At 41.6% G+C, this 17,967-nt stretch overlaps 1 protein-coding gene across 2 annotated transcripts in view; it reads left to right on the top strand.

The window, feature by feature from the left end:
* tmtc3 (transmembrane O-mannosyltransferase targeting cadherins 3) overlaps positions 1 to 17,967 on the top strand; it is a 110,713-nt gene that overhangs the window by 25,614 nt on the left and 67,132 nt on the right. For both annotated transcript variants that reach the window (XM_036958924.1, XM_021576723.2), the window contains exons 5-6: positions 795 to 910; positions 2,019 to 2,191. In XM_036958924.1, the coding sequence (XP_036814819.1) occupies positions 795 to 910; positions 2,019 to 2,191 (289 nt within the window). The remainder of the gene's footprint in view (positions 1 to 794; positions 911 to 2,018; positions 2,192 to 17,967) is intronic.

Below are 17,967 nucleotides of genomic sequence, written 5' to 3'. Positions count from 1 at the left end.
CAAACATAACGTTTTGCATTGTTGCCAAAAAGTTCAATTTTGGTTTCATCTGACCAGAGTGATCATGGGCCTCTTGGCTGCATCTCTGATCAGTCTTCTCCTTGTATGAGCTGAAAGTTTAGAGGGACGGCCAGGTCTTGGTAGATTTGCAGTGGTCTGATACTCCTTCCATTTCAATATTATCGCTTGCACAGTGCTCCTTGGGATGTTTAAAGCTTGGGAAATCTTTTTGTATCCAAATCCGGCTTTAAACTTCTTCACAACAGTATCTCGGACCTGCCTGGTGTGTTTCTTGTTCTTCATGATGCTCTCTGCGCTTTTAACGGACCTCTTTCTTTATGTTTGAAGCCTGAAATGTGGCAAAATGTCACAAAGTTCAAGGGGCCGAATACTTTCGCAAGGCACTGTATATGTATATATATATATATATATATATATATATATATATATATATATATATATATATATATATATATATATATATATATGGCTTTTCAAGTATAAATGACCAAAGATTGCCATATTTTCTGTTAATTACCAAAATGACTGACGATTTTGTTAAATTTGGTAAATTACTGGTAGCTTTGCAACGCTAATAAGAAGCAAGCTGATGTTTTGCATCATTCTGGCTGAATTTGGTATAGTCAGCAATGAGGTAGAATAAGGCATAAATCAAGTGGTGTGGAAATGCATACATTTTTGTAGAATATGATTGTGTGTATGAATATGACCCCTGGCAATATCCTATTCTCTATTTTCCTTATTTTTTTCAACCTTTCTTTCTCTCTCTCTAGTGTGGACTCCCATTGCTGTGACTGTTGTTCTGGTGGCTGCAGCCACTTTATGCAAGGAGCAAGGCATCACAGTCATCGCCATCTGCTGTGTCCACGAGGTGTTTGTTGCACAAGGGGTACGTTTTGGAGGGGAAGTAGGCGCTCAACCAATGTGAAACAAGGTGCAATCATAACATGATACGAGCTTTTGAAAAGAAGGCTTAACGCTCACTTACAATTAAACACGTAATACTTTATTAACATAGTGTAATTTAGGTCAAAAACAGGATGTTTACACCGTCAATGACCCTTATCAGAATGACAACAAAATGGGATTGGACAAAATTGCACAACGGCTAAGGCAGGCCATGCCCGTAACCTCGCTCCACAGTGCAACACTCTCCATCGCTTCAACAATTACTCACCCTGCACGGTCACGCCCTCGCTTACGAAACCCAGTAATGGATTTGAGTTATTGGATGATTTTTTTTTTTATGATACTGGCTAGCTCCCATTTTTACTACAAAAGGGTTACTTGAAAAGGAATGATGGTGAGCAGCTGTTTTGGCATCTCTCCCTCGTCTCGGACACTTTATCAACGATAAGGCTCCTGCTTGCATATAAAGAGGAGTCTTGGCTTTGGCTCCCTGATGCGTTTGTATCATGTAACTCGTTAGTCTATTTTTGCCCCCAAATATTTAAGGATCTTGATCCATCTGGTTATATTAGTTGAGGATTTGTTTGCACTTCATAGAACAGCCACTGTTTGGATTAAATGCTTGATTTCACTCTGTTGATTTGCCTTCAAGCTTAGTATTCAGACAAGGCTAGGCCTTGTATCCAGAAAACATTGTTAACTGATCAGTGTTTCTCAACTGGAGGTCGACTAGAATGAAAAATCGACACAACTGACCTCTCCCACACCATTGTGAATCCTGTGTACAGATAAGTCATTTAATGGGGCGCCAGGGTAGCCTAGTGGTTAGAGCGTTGGACTAGTAACCTAGTTACTAGTCCTAGTAACCTAGTTACCTGCAAGTTCAAACCCCCGAGCTGACAAATCTGTCGTTCTGCCCCTGAACAGGCAGTTAACCCACTAGTTCCTAGGCCGTCATTGAAAATAAGAATTTGTTCTTAACTGACTTGCCTAGTTAAATAAAGGTAAAATAAAAAAATTAAATTGTTTCTCTCAATCTCCCTCTCGTTCTCTCCCCACCTCTTGTTCTCTCCCCCCACCTCTCTCAGTTCACACTGCCCATGCTGTTGGATACACTCCTCCAGGTGCTGAGGGGTAAAGATGGTTTCCCCTATGCTGTCCTGCAGACGCTCCTCAAGCTCATCGTCCTCATCATCAGCACCTTGCTGCTGGTCATCATCAGGGTCCAGGTCATCCAATCACAGCTTCCTGTTTTTACCAGGTGCGTGGAGCTGCTAATTTGGCAGAAAAGATGGTGTGCATATTTTTGTTTATGTTAGAATCCATTTTTTTGCACATGGTAGCCCCACCATTTGAAGGTTGACATAGTCTATTACCTAATCAGTGTAATGTTCGACCTTAAAAGTGTAGGCCTAGATATAGTGAGAAACGCATTGCAAAGGCAAGTACAAATGAATTGTAAATTAATGCAAAACATTTTTGGGTTACGTTACCCTGCCCTTTGCTTTCGCTGCCTTTTTTTTGCAGTTGCAAAGTTTTAGCACGTTCATTCCATTTAGGTGGGGTTTAGAGGGAGGTGTAATGAGGGGTTTAGAGGGAGGTGTAATGAGGGGTTTAGAGGGAGGTGTAATGAGGGGTTTAGAGGGAGGTGTAATGAGGGGTTTAGAGGGAGGTGTAATGAGGGGTTTAGAGGGAGGTGTAATGAGGGGTTTAGAGGGAGGTGTAATGAGGGGTTTAGAGGGAGGTGTAATGAGGGGTTTAGAGGGAGGTGTAATGAGGGGTTTAGAGGGAGGTGTAATGAGGGGTTTAGAGGGAGGTGTAATGAGGGGTTTAGAGGGAGGTGTAATGAGGGGTTTAGAGGGAGGTGTAATGAGGGGTTTAGAGGGAGGTGTAATGAGGGGTTTAGAGGGAGGTGTAATGAGGGGTTTAGAGGGAGGTGTAATGATTCTATTGGTCAACCGATTTTTGGAATGACGGTTCATCCTAATTATATATCCCAGCTAGCAGCTTATAATGATGGCCAGTACAGCTATGTTCGATTCCTTTTACTTTTACATTTAGGCTAAAAAAGGGCACAGTGGCCCACTGGGACTGACTAGGGCTGTTGCGTTGAACTTATTACCGCCACACCGGCAGTCACCAGTTACTAGCAAGTTATCCGATTGCACTGTATCCTGTCTAATATTACATACCGTAATTTCCGGACTATAAGCCGCTACTTTTTTCCCAGGCTTTGAACCTCGCGGTTTATACAATGCCGCGGCTAATTTATGGATTTTTCCCGCTTTCACAAGATTCATGCCGCCAAAAAACTGAGCACCGTCACATAATGTGACATAAATCGAGCGCGCTCAAACTTCCCATCATTCTGATTACGATAGTCATTTTGTCACCCTCATCATGGCAAAGACACGGAGAAATGCATATGATGCAGCTTTCAAGTTGAAGGCGATCGATCTGGCTGTTGGAAAAGGAAATAGAGCTGCTGACAGGATGGAGCATTGTCAAAAAATCCACTATCATCAACGGGTTTCGAAAGGCTGGACTGCTGCGTGTTGAAGAGGGCAGCGATCCAACATCGGATGAAGCAATTCTGAGGCTATTCAACTCCGACACCGAAGGAGATGACTTCAGTGGTTTCAGTGCACAGGAGGAGGAAGATGGTGACCAATGACTTTCTTGGTAGGCTACTGTTTACTGCTATTTTTTTTATTTTTGTTACAAGCCGTGTTTCGTTTAAAGGCTGTGTAAAGTTCATTTGTTTCAATGTACCGGTAGGCACCTGCGGCTTAGAGTTATGTGTGGCTTATTTATGTACAAAATACATATATTTTTTAAATTCAGTGGGTGCGGTTTATATTCAGGTGCGCTTAAAAGTCCAGAAATTACAGGACCTACATCTAGCTAGGATGTAAACAAACTGGATCATTGGGTGAGCCTGACCTGTCACTCCAAAACCGGTAGACCAATTGAGATGCATCATCTTAGGCTCCCTCTTAACCCCTCATACATGGAATGCGCCAAAACTTTGCCTCCGCAACGAAGGAAGTGTTTCATTCTAATCACGCTGAAAAGGTTTCAAAGTGTTGTTTTTTTGCATTAATTTGTCATTCATTCATAAACCATGTCGTGGGCCATTCTAAAACTACTCACGGGCCGTTTACCTTTGGTCTTCAATTTGTAAAGTAAGATACCTTATTAGCTAGCTAATAGGGAGGACCCCATTTAGTTGACTGGCCGATTGTTTGGTCCATAGGCTGTTGGTCGACCAAGATTTCTTTAGTCGAGCAATAGCATAAAAATATATATATATATATACGCACACTCACTCACTCACTCACTCACTCACTCACTCACTCACTCACTGTGGGAGCACTAAAATAACACATCCTAGATCTGAATGAGTGAAATATTCTTATTAAATACTTTTTCTCTTTACATAGTTGAATGTGCTCAATGGAAATCAAATGTATCAACCCATGGAGGTCTGGATTTGGAGTCACACTCAAAATTAAAGTGGAAAACCACACTACAGGCTGATCCAACTTTGATGTAATGTCCTTGAACCACTCCTTTATTGGGGGTGTCTTGCTAATTGCCTATAATTTCCACCTGTTGTCTATTTCATTTGCACAACAGCATGTGAAATTTATTGTCAATCAGTGTTGCTTCCTAAGTGGACAGTTTGATTTCACAGAAGTGTGATTGACTTGGAATTACATTGTGTTGTTTAAGTGTTCCCTTTATTTTTTTGAACAGTGTGTGTGTAATATATATATAATTGTGTTCAAGACAGCAGTCTGATTCGCACCTGTCTGAGTGGACTAATACATTGTGGAGGCTGTGGGGATGGCACATTCTATCAGTCTAAGATATGTGCTACTGAAATTGTAAATGGTTATATTACATAGTAATATCCAATTTGGTTGCTTAGTCTTGTCCCATCGGAATCGGGAGAAGCGAAGGTCGAGAGCCATGTGTCCTCTGAAAATCACGACCCTGCCAAGCCACACTGGTTCTTAACACACTGCTCGCTTAACCCGGAAGCCAGCCATACAAATGTGTCAAAGGAAACACCGTCTAAACCCCACAGCCTGGGATCGACCCGGGTCTGTAGTGACGCCTCAAGCACTGGGATGCAGTGCCTTAAACCACTGCACCACTCGAGATGCCAAAATTATATTATTTTGTAACAAATGCGTTTCCTCCCGCTTTACGTAGTGGTTGCTGTCCGCAGTTCTGAAACACAATAGTGCGCTGTTGAATTAGTGCCTTTTCTTAGACCATGTGCTTAATAGCAAAGTTAACCAGTATATTGGTGTTGAGAACAATGCGGCGGTTGCAGCAGCAGAATGGGGAGATGAGAAAACTGCCCTTGTCTTATCGTTTAAGACAAGAGAGGAGAGAGGAAACTCTAAATAAAAAGGGTCTATAATCAATAGTTAAATGTGCCTGGCTTTATAAATCATCCATTTGCTGTACCAGTCAAAAGTTTGGACACACCTACTCAAGGGTTTTTCTTTATATTTACTTTTATCTACATAGTAAATTCTACGTCTGTAGAATAATAGTGAAGGTATCAAAACTATTAAATTGCACATAGGGTATCATGTAGTAAACAAACGAGTGTTAAATAAAAAAATATATTTTAGATTCATCAAGGTAGCCACCCTTTGCCTTGATGACAGCTTTGCATTCTCTCAACCAGCTTCATGAGGTAGTCACCTGGAATGCTTTTCCAACAGTCTCAAAGGAGTTTCCACATATGCTGAGCACTTGACTGCTTTTCCTTCTCTCTGCGATCCCAAACCATTTCATTTGGGTTGAGGTCGGGTGATTGTGGAGGCCAGGTCATCTGATGCAGCGCTCATCACTCTCCTTCTTGGTCAAATGGCCCTTACACAGCCTGGAGGTGTGTTGGGTTATTGTCCTGTTGGAAAACAAATGATAGTCCCACTAAGCGCAAACCAGATGGGATGGCGTATCGCTGTGGTAGGCATGCTGGTTAAGTGTGTCTTGAATTCTAAATAAATCAGACAGTGTCACCAGTAAAGCACCCCCACAGCATAACACCTCCTCCATGCTTTATGGTGGGAACCACACATGCGGAGATCATCCGTTCACCTACTCTGCGTCTCACAAAGACACAGCGGTTGAAACCAAAAATCTCAAATTTGGACTCCAGACCAAAGGACAGATTTCCACCTGTCTAATGCCCATTGCTCATGTTTCTTGGCCCAAGCAAGTATCTTTTTCTTATTGGTTTCCTTTAGTAGTGGTTTCTTTGCAGCAATTCAGCTATTAAGGCCTGATTCACGCTTCTCCTCTGAACAGTTGATGTTAAAATGTGTCTGATATTTGCTGATTTCTGAGGCTGGTAACTCTAATGAACTTATCCTCTGTATCAGAGGTAACTCTGGGTCTTCCTTTCCTGTGGTGTCCCTCATGATAGCCAGTTTCATCATAGTGATTGATGGTTTTTGAGACTGCACCAAGAGCGCTCAGGACCTCCGACTGGAGCGAAGGTTCACTTTTCAACATGACAACAACCCTAATCACAAAGCGAAGACCACGCAGGAGTGGCTTCGGGGCAAGTCTCTGAATGTCCTTGAGTGGCTCAGCCAGAGCCCGGACTTGAACCCGATCGAACATCTCTAGAGAGACCTGAAAATAGCTGTGCCTAGACTAAGCTTTTAAATGGATGGTTGTTGGCTCAATGACTGGAAGTCTATGGGAACAGATAGCATGTCATTGTGCTAATAGCAATGCACCCCCACCCCCGCACAGAGGTAACAACTGTCCAGTGTATGTTAACGTTAATATGCATGGGGTCAGTGGTTGGCTGTACAATCGCAGCGTGAGTGGTGGACGAGAGAGTAGTCAGTCATTGTGGTCCTGTGACCGAGGGAGGCCGGTGCGGTGGTCGTTGAATGTATTGGTTAATCCAACCCCCTGCTTACTCATGCCAGGTATGATGGAACACATTTGGATTCCGGGAGTCCAGGCACACGCACAGACAAAATGTGGATACGTAGCAGACATATTTTTAGGATATCCAGGGATTTAAACTAAATCCATGGTTATTGTATAATTCCTCAGTGGAATGTGAAATATTGTTTTTTGTTCCAGGTTTTAAACCTTAACAGGGTCAGGGAGTGTCCGGCTCAACTGCATCAGAAGAACTTGTCAATCCACAGACAGGAACAACTTAATGGCATCATGTCAATAACATTCCTAAAGATTCGTTTTTTGTTGTAATTCTTGAGCAGTTTATCCACTGGCTGTCTCCAGATTGTATCGCTGAATTAGTGTTATCGGAAAAATAACAATTTCCTAGACATAATAATGCTGCATATTTGGATAATCACCATCTTTGTGTGTGAGCTAATAGTCATTGGTTTATCCCTTATTGATGACGTCTGAATGGTGCCTCCTCCTTAGAGCCATGTAGACTATAACTCCATAAATCTCGTGGTCCTGAGGTATGTGAATCATGAATGCCACAGTCATGAGAGGCTATTTTCTTTGGAACCAAACGAGGGTCAATGGGAGGTGGTGAAGGCTAAAAAATATATATACTGAAGCCATTGTAGTGTTAAGAGTTTAACTTTTATAGCACTTTTTTTAAACTCTCAAATCGCTTTAAGCGTGGAAAAAAGACATGCAATTTTGGAAAACAAGACAAATGGGTCAATAGACAATCATGGCAGGCAGGGTAGTTCATTCATGGCTTGAGCATTCAGCCCCAGGGGGAAAGCTACAATAGAGGTAGTTTGGAGTTGAAACGGAGGGGGCTCACATCCAGGGGGTTTCAGACTGGTCCATAGCTGTTCATCAGGGCACCCTGGCCGTCTCTGAAACAGCGCTTCTTAGTAGTGGTTTCTGAAGTCAGACTCCACGGGTAGAACATTAAAACGGCATTCTACTCCAAAATGAATGGAAATACAATTATGCTGATATCTAAAATATAATTTCCACTTCCAGAAATGAGGCAAACAATATATTGGTTAAATTGTTTGTAAAAATTATTTTAACATATTGGACCATGCATATAGCCTATGCATGGTATGCTATTAGCAATAATCATTATCAACTGTAGCCCATCTGATGCAGTGTAATGGCTATAAATAAATAGGCTGAAGCATGGGCTTGTCTATCTGCATTTTTACCCTATTGGGCTAGTCATTAGTAGAGTAGCGGGTGTAATGAAAACATTTTCAGCTTGTGGTTCAGAACAATTACATTGCAGGTTGGAAGAAAAAAAAATAATCAAGAAGGTACACTTTTTAACAACCATTAATTAATTCAGGCTGTCGTCCATTAGAACATACATAGGCCATATAAAATGTAAACGTGTGTTGCAGCTTATTTAGCCTATTTTTGCAGCTTATATTCCATTCTGGGAATTCCCTCACTCTGGCACTCACAACTGGAATGCGCTTCGAGAGGAATATTTCAAAGTAAATGTGGACCCTTCCAGCATCTTCAAAATCGACCTCAGCGGAAATATTTCTCCATGTTCTATGTTTTTGGGGCGTGGCGACAATGGTTTTTCCATACCACGGCGCCACAGCTAAATGACTGCTGCCAATGATAGGATATCAGTACTTGCCCACAACAGCTAACCCTCATTTACTCTTGTTTTAATCCACGTCCTCATGAAATATCTGTCATCTGCGTCATTGGGCTGGTTGACGTAAATGGCAGAAGTTTGATTTCAAACCAATGCAGATACTCTGTTTATAACTGAACCTTGGTTAAAGAAGTCTATGCGTCTCTGACAATGTATGCGTCTCTTACAATGTTTTTAGGTCTGACAGAGAAGGGGGCGTCGCCATATACTGTACATACAGAGCAACTTAAATCTAAGCAATTTGGATGTCTAGTCCTGAATGTGGGCCTTAGTAATAATGTCCATCTGATGCTAGTGGGAATTTATTGCCCTCCCTAAGCCTCATTATATGCTCTTAGTAAATTGTCTGACCTGCTGTCTAACTATGCTAAATCCGATCAACTGAAAGATATTTGTACTGAGCTGAATCTAACTTGGCTGATAATTAAACCAACTCACCCCAACAAATGCTTATAAGTTTATAAAAGTTTATAGCCAATGGGATATTTGAGTTCTGTGACCATTGTCCCATTGCTTGCATAAGAAATGGTAAGATGCCTACATCTCGCTTATGCATTATTACAGAGACATTTAGGGAATTTTTATGAGAAACATTTCTCTTAACTGGGGTTGAGTGACTGGTAGGTTGTCAGCTATCACTGACTTGGATCAGGCCCCCAATTGTTTTATTTCCCTGTATAACTTTGTTACAGATAATCATGTGCCGTACAAAAAGCTAAGGGTAAAAGAGATCTAATCCTTAGTTCACAAATAAATTGCCTGTGAAATTACAGGAAATACATTTAGCTTGGTCTAAGGCTAGACTGACTGATTATATGTCTGACAGTCCTTCACACATTTGAGAAATAGATGTCTGGTTAGAAAAGCAAAATCAACATATTTCTTGAATTGTGTATTTCGGAGACCGGTGCTAATTTCTGGAAAGTGGTTAAATATTTGAAACAAGTCTCCACCCCCTTGTTTACCCAGCAGGTTTTGTCAGCCTCTGGTCCCATACTAGACCAAAATGGAATTTTGTGGGGATATTAATAATCATTTTGCTTCAGCTTGCCACCTGTTTGAAAATGTAGTCTCTGAAAATGTATCTCATTCCACTGGAGGGAGTCCTTTAGTCAATTCAGAATAGAATGTAGCGCATGATGCACTAAACTGGCATACTTTATTTTCATTTCAACTAGGGTTTTCGCGATATGACGATACCTGTAGCTTGGAGAAGGAACTAACAGCATTATTAAATGTTTTGTCCCCTCGTCAATCTATGCACAATATCCCATAAAGCAAAAACAGTTTTTTACAGGTGTATAAAATAAAACTGAAATGGTACATTTACATAAGTATTCAGACCCTTTACTCAGTACTTTGTTGAAGCACATTTGGCAGTGATTAGAGACTCGAATCATCTTGGGTATGATGCTACAAGCTTGGCACCTGTATTTGGGGAGTTTCATTCTTCAATGCAGATCCTCTCAAGCTCTGTAATGTTGGATGGGGAGCATCACTGCACAGCTATTTTCAGGTCTCTCCAGTAGAAGTCGACCGATTAATCGGTATGGCTGATTAATTAGGGACGATTTCAAGTTTTCATAACAATCGGAAATCTGTATTTTTTTTTTTGCCTTTTTTTTTATATACCTTCATTTAACTAGGCAAGTCAGTTAAGAACACATTCTTATTTTCAATGACGACCTAGGAACGCTGGGGTAACTGCCTTGTTCAGGGGCAGAACGACAGATTTTCACCTTGTCAGCTTGGGGGATCCAATCTTGCAACCTTACAGTTAACTAGTCCAACGCTATAACGACCTGCCTCTCGTTGCACTCCACAAGGAGTGTTACGCGAATGCAGTAAGCCAAGGTAAGTTGCTAGCTAGCATTAAACTTATCTTATAAAAATCAATCAATCATAATCACTAGTTAACTACACATGGTTGATATTATCTAGAGTGTCCTGCGTTGCATATAATCTGACTGAGCATACAAGCATAAAAGTATCTAAGTATCTGACTGAGCGATGGTAGGCAGAAGCAGGCGCATAAACATTCATTCAAGCAGCACTTTCGTGCGTTTTGCCAGCAGCTCTTCGTTGTGCGTCAAGCACTGCGCTGTTTATGACTTCAAGCCTATCAACTCCCGAGATGAGGCTGGTATAACCGAAGTGAAATGGCTAGTTAGTTAGCGCGCGCTAATAGCGTTTCAAACGTCAATCGCTCCGAGCCTTCTAGTAGTTGTTCCCCTTGCTCTGCATGGGTAACACTGCTTCGATGGTGGATGTTGTCGTTGTGTTGCTGGTTCGAGCCCAGGGAGGAGCGAGGAGAGGGATGGAAGCTCTACTGTTACACTGGCAATTCTAAAGTGCCTATAAGAACATCCAATAATCAAAGGTTAATGGAATACAAATGGTATAGAGGGAAATAGTCCTATAATTCCTATAGTAACTACAACCTAGAACTTCTTAGCTGGGAATATTGAGGACACATGTTAAAAGGAACCACCAGCTTTCATATGTTCTCATGTTCTGAGCAAGGAACTGAAACGTAAGCTTTCTTGCATAGCACAAATTGCACTTTTACTTTCTTCTCCAACACTTTGTTTTTGCATTATTTAAACCAAATTGAACATGTTTCATTATTTATTTGAGGCTAAATTGATTTCATTGATGTATGATATTAAGTTCAAATAAGTGTTCATTCAGTATTGTTGTAATTGTCATTATTACAAATAAATAAATAAAAATTGGCCGATTTTAATCGGTATCTGCTTTTTTGGTCCTCCAATAATCGGTATCGGCGTTGAAAAATCATAATCGGGTGACCTCTACTCTCCAGAGATGTTTGATCGGTTTCAAGTGGTGGGCTCTGGCTGGGCCACTCAAGAACATTCAGCCACTCCTGCGTTGTCTTGGCTGTGTGCTTAGGGTCGTTGTGCTGTTGTAAGGTGAACCTTCTCCCCAGTCTGAGGTCCTGAGTGCTCTGGAGCAGGTTTTCATCAAGGATCTCTGTACATCTTTCCCTCGATCCTGACTAGTCTCCTAGTCCCTGCCGCTGAAAAACATCCCCACAGCATGCTGCCACCACCATGCTTCACCGTAGGGATGGTGCCAGGTTTAACCCAGACGTGACACTTGGCATTCAGGCCAAAGAGTTAAATCTTGGTTTCATCAGACCAGAGAATCTAGTTTCTCATGGTCAGTCCTTTAGGTGCATTTAGGCAAACTCCAAGCGGGCTGTCATGTGCCTTTTACTGGGGAGTGGCTTCCGTCTGGCTACTCTACCATAGAGGCCTGATTGGTGGAGTGCAGCACATATGGTTGTCCTTATGAAAGGTTCTCCCATCTCCACAGAGGAACTCTGGAGCTCTGTCAGAGTGACTATCGGGTTCTTGGTCACTTCCCTTACCAATGCCTTTCTCCCCCGATTGCTCAGTTTGGCCGGGTGCCCAGCTCTAGGAATGTTTGAAACTTCTTCCATTTAAGAATGACGGAGGCCACTGTGTTATTATGTACCTTTTTAATGCTGCAGAAATGTTTTGGTACCCTTCCCCAGATCTGTGCCTCGACACAATGCTGTCTCAAGTACTACGGACAATTCCTTCGACCTCATGGCTTGGTTTTTGCTCTGACATGCACTGACAAATGTGGGACGTTATATAGACAGTTGTGTGCCTTTCCAAATCATGTCCAATCAAGTGAATTTACCACAAGTGGACTCAAATCATGTTGTAGAAACATCAAGGTTAATCAATGGAAACAGGATGCACCTGAGCTTAATTTCGATTCTCCTAGCGTAGTGTCTGAATACTTACGTAAATATTGTAAATATTCTGTTTTCATATTTATCAAATTGATTTATATAGCCCTTCTTACATCAGCTGATATATCAAGGTGCTGTACAGAAACCCAGCCTTAAACCCCAAACAGCAAGCAATGCAGGTGTAGAAGCATGGTGGCTAGGAAAAACTCCTTAGAAAGGCCAGAACCTAGGAAGAAACCTAGAGAGGAACCAGGCTATGAGGAGTGGTCAGTCCTCTTCTGGCTATGCTGGGTGGAGATTATAACAGAACATGGCCAATATGTTCAAATGTTCATAAATGACCAGCATGGTCAAATAATAATAATCACAGTAGTTGTCATGGGTGCAACAAGTCAGCACTTCAGGAGTAAATGTCAGTTGGCTTTTCATAGACGACCATTCAGAGCATCTCTACCACTCCTGCTGTCTCTAGAGAGTTGAAATCAGCAGGTCTGGGACAGGTAGCACGTCCGGTGAACAGGTCAGGGTTCCATAGCCGCAGGCAGAACAGTTGAAACTGGAGCAGCAGCACGGCCAGGTGGACTGGGGACAGCAAGGAGTCATCATACCAGGTTGTCCTGAGGCATGGTCCTAGGGCTCAGGTCCTCCAAGAGAAAAATAAAGAAAGAGAGAGAGAATTAGAGAGCATACTTAAATTCACACAGGACACCGGATAAGACAAGAGAAATACTCCAGATATAACAGACTGACCCTAGCCCCCCGACACAAACTACTGCAGCATAAATACTGGAGGCTGAGACCAGAGGGGTCAGGAGGCACTGTGGCCCCATTCGATGATACACCCGGACAGGGCTAGACAGGCAGGCTATAACCCCACCCACTTTGCCAAAGCACAGCCCCCACACCGCTAGAGGGATATCTTCAACCTCCAACTTACCATCCTGAGACATGGCCGAGTATAGCCCACAAATATCTCCGCCACGGCACAACCCAAGGGGGGGCGCCAACCCAGACAGGAAGACCACGTCAGCGATGTGACGCAACACAGGCTCCTTCACTCATGCTGCCAAACATACACTCGTAAAACTGACTATCATACCGATTCTTGACTTCGGCGATGTCATTTACAAAATAGCCTCCAACACACTAGTTAGAAAACTGTCTGTAGTCTATCACAGTGCCATCTGTTTTGTCACCAAAGCCCCATGTACTGCCCACCACTGCGACCTATATGCTCTTGTTGGCTGGCCCTCCCAACATATTTGTCGCCAAACCCACTGGCTCCAGGTCATCTATAATTCTTGGCTAGGTAAAGCCCTGCCTTATCTCAGCGCACTGGTCACCATAGCAACACCCACCCATAACACGTGCTCCAGCAGGTTTATTTCACTGGTCATCCCCAAAGCCAACACTTCCCTTTGGTCGCCTTTCCTTCCAGTTCTCTGCTGTCAATGACTGGAACTAATTGCAAAAATCATTGAAGCTGGAGACTTATCTCCCTCACTAACTTTTTAAGCATCAGCTGTCAGAGCAGCTTACTGTACACAGCCAATCTGTGAATAGCACACCCAACTACCTCATCCCCATATTGTTACTTATCCTCTTGCTCTTTTGCACCCCAGTATTTCTACTTGCACATCATCATCTGTACATCTATCACTCCAGTGTCAATGCTAAATTGTTATTATTTTGCCTCTATGGCCTATTTTTTGCCTTACCTCCCTACTCTTCTACATTTCCACACACTGTACATAGATTTTTCTGTTGCGTTATTGACTGTACGTTGTTTATCCCATGTGTAACTCTGTTGTTTTTGTCAAACTGCTTTGCTTTATCTTGGCCAGGTTGCAGTTGTAAATGAGAACTTGTTCTCAACTGGCCTACCTGGTTAAATAAAGGTGAAATAAAATTAAAAAACATGTTACGGTGTTCAGAGTTTATAACCAATTCATTGATGTGATTATGCTATAGGCACTGCCTGCCCGCTCATTTGGCAGGATTAGGCGGCTGCCTGTGGCGGCAGATTGACGAGGGTGGCATTTCCTGAGCTAAACTGACCATTACGTACCTCCAACAACACATAAAACCTCTCATAATTCTGCCGAAAAACAATGACCATTTCTCTCAACCAGTGGCATATGGGCTTTTTAGGTGAGCGCTGATGCCGCCCTTTGACAAGCAGTGCACACTTTGTCAAAGGCAGGGGCGTAAATATTTTGCATGTCCATTCCCAGCACTCCTCTCCAGGTTGCTGTTGTAGAGACGCAACATTCAGTGGAAAAAATGACCTAACATAAATTCTGTAGCCGATATAGGATATGGTAGAAAGAATGTGGCCTTTTCTGAAGCCTTCAGGCTGGAGATAAATTGTATGACAATGTAATGAGAGACACATTTTACATAATGCAGGATTCTCCAATTATGTAGCCTAACCTCAACGCCGTTCAATCAAATAAAAAACATTAGCTGTCATGTTAACAAAGCAACATATCCTAAAAACAGGACAGGTTAAAGTAAAATGGACAATCAACTGTTGTCCAGGAGTTTTTACCCCATTGACATGATCAGTGGTTTCATAGCGAAAAATAAAATACTTCTGCATTGCCGCTGAGTAAACACATTGCCAATATGCAAGCGATAACTCCTGATAAAGTTGTGTAGCTAATATTCAGAGCTTAAATAGCCAAATTGATTATTCACTGGAATCCAGACTAATAAAGCCAATGCAATGGCCCAAACATAGACGTCTATAAATTACATATTTTCAACTTTCATTCAGAACCAATAATGAGCCTGCTTATAACATCTGTAAAATAAGTATTTTCAATATCAGGGAAATAAGTATTTTCAACTGTTTATCAGAACAGAAAATGAACCTGATTTCATTGTCCCGAAAATCAGTTTTATTCAACGTCCGGAAAAGATGCTTTTTCAGCATCCTGGAAAATAAATAATTTAAACATACAGAAAATACTTTTTCACCTTTTCATTCAGATCCTAATTTGAATGTAACTTCAACGTCGAAAATACCTCTTAGACATATTTTCAACGTCCGGCTGTAGGTCACACCTGTAATTTTTGTCCCATGGCAGTAATTTGGCAGTAATTTTTACATGGCAGAAGAGTAACAACAGCAAAAATAACCTACCGTTTTCTGGCGAACTCCAATGTCCTCTGATAATGTTAGTCCCCTGGGAATTGACATCCTTGTGTTTTGAGAGAACTGCCTGAGTTTGACAGGTGTTGCTCGCATTTAGCGCAAGAAAACAATAACTGATTTGATCAATTGAACTAAGTGCTGCGCATAATCTATGTTTAAATAGCCTACATGTAGCCTATCAACTTTCACATGTTTTGTGCGTATGAATTGAATATTACCAAATGCATCAGTAAAAAATATTGAGCCTATTTAATGCAACCCTTGCTGTTAATAGATTGCAAAGCAGCAGCATACAACTGACCTAAATGTTTGGAAATGATAGGTTAACTTTCTCATCCATAGCCTTAAAATGCATCTCAAGTGCAATTGCACTGTTTAGTTCACGTCTGAAGGCTGGGAGTCATTTAGAACATACTGCGGATCTCTAAAATATCCTAATGATTATGATCATAGGAAGTATGGTTTAGAAACTTGGGAACCAAGCTAGAGTTATCAGTTTTGCCCCATCAATACTGTATCTTCACGCCTAGAATAAAAACTTCCAGGCTTGAGTCATAACTGTGTCGTGTCTTTGGCTATGCCGGATTAAGTGATATGACATGCTATTCTATAAAAATAATTTCTCTGTAATTCATATTACCTGATTAAGCTAATCAGGTGAATGTAATTAACTAGAAAGTTGGGGCACCACAAAATAATATTTATAGAGCTGTTATCTTCCGAATAAACTCTTAAAGACCTAGTAATATTTTACATCAATAGCAGTCAATATTTAATCGTCACCTTGTTTAGTCTCATCTGAAAGTTGTAAATTCTTGGTTATCTTCACGAACCCTGGCTAACAAGTTGAATCAGCAATACAAAATTGGGTTATTTATTTACTAAATAATCACAGAATTACATCTACACAGAATGGATCATACATTGATTACAAATTATGTCATAAAGAAAACGTCCCTGGTGGACGAGCCGACATGACGGCTGGTTACACAAAGAAAAGGGGGTTGGGTTTGAATGAAAGAGCGGGAAGACTGAGGAATAAAGGGAGAAGCTATGTCTATTGGGCCGTAGGCAGCTACCCTATCATAAATACAGTATCTTATGCATTCTAAATAACCTCCCATTTGGAAAAGGAAAATGCAATTAATATTTACTCTGAGCTGCGCTTCGATCTGTTGGTCGAAGATGGGAGGCCGGGAGTCCAGCATGGATCTCTGGTCCTCTGTAGACTGTCTTGTGGTGAACTGGAGCATGGTAGAATGGATACTCCGTCCGTCCTCTCCTAGCCCACGTTTAGCGGGCGGAGGAGGTAGCGCTTCTTTAGTAAATAAGAGTTCAAAGTTCACACCAAGTTGCCATACTTAAAGCTCATGCTATATTCTGGCTGGTATAGTTAATTCATCCTTCCGGCGTGTAGGTCATCACCTTCACATTGAAATTCGATGCCAGTTGCGTTAGGTTCTTGCTGATGTTGGCTTAGTTCTGTAGGTGGTCTTTGTCCTTTCAACGTGGGGACTGCCAGTCCTTGGAACAGGAAGTTACATTTTCGTCAACGGGCTTGTATAGGATTGGGAGAGAGGGCCGTGTTTCATAGTTTACAACCACTGTCTGTTCACATGGGCGGAGCCACTGAGTTGGCAGAGTTTACTCTATGACAAACCGTTCTCTTATTAAGAAGCTAAATTACATTTCATCTTTTCACAAATAGTTTAATATTTAAACATTTAAATTGCACAACAATTACATGTGAATCTGATAAGTATAATGTGTAGACTTTCCAAGATACAGTTTGTCATCCTATCATTAATTAATAATGTCTCATGACAACTGATCTGGCATCATATTCTTTAAATACCAATGCATATTTTTAGCTGGTTGGATTACCGAAATATGGTTACTTTCCCCACCCTTTTGATGTTATAAGACTATGTTAACAAAGGACATTCCAAGAGTCACACTGTAGAGTAGGGAGAGAGAAAAGGTGAAAGATATTTATGGTGGTCATAAACATCCCCCCCATCAGGCCAACGTCATGACAACTGTCAATTTATTGGGGAAAAAAATCAAAATTACAAGGGGCAGTTTGGAAAAAACTAATCCTGTCCGACTCGTCCTATGGAATAATGGACATTCTAGAGTAAGAATTACAGAACCAACGTTCTCTAGTAATACCTGTCCCGTTCGAATAGGTATTTTGTCACGTGCATGCGATGCATACGTGTGTCATGTAAAGCGAGCAAGGGTTGAGGGAATAGGGAATGTTTTTCCTAAACAAATGAAGTATTTTGTTAACTTTTCAGGCAGAAATGGCCGTAATTATGTTGCAGCTTCAGCAACACGAAGAGAGCGATTTAATACTGTTGATGTTCTGTGGTGGTCGCTGCAGCAGGGAGGAGAAAGACAACTGGTGCTAGTCACAGTCACTCGCTGTCTTTTTTAACAGCCCAGCAAGTCTGAGCACAGCCCGGCACAATCTAATCAATTGCTGGTCGGACT

This window comes from Oncorhynchus mykiss, chromosome 2, assembly GCF_013265735.2.
Source record: "Oncorhynchus mykiss isolate Arlee chromosome 2, USDA_OmykA_1.1, whole genome shotgun sequence".
Lineage (NCBI taxonomy): Eukaryota > Metazoa > Chordata > Actinopteri > Salmoniformes > Salmonidae > Oncorhynchus > Oncorhynchus mykiss.
Note: the sequence above shows the minus strand (reverse complement) of the source record. Positions and strands in the feature narration are given on the sequence as shown.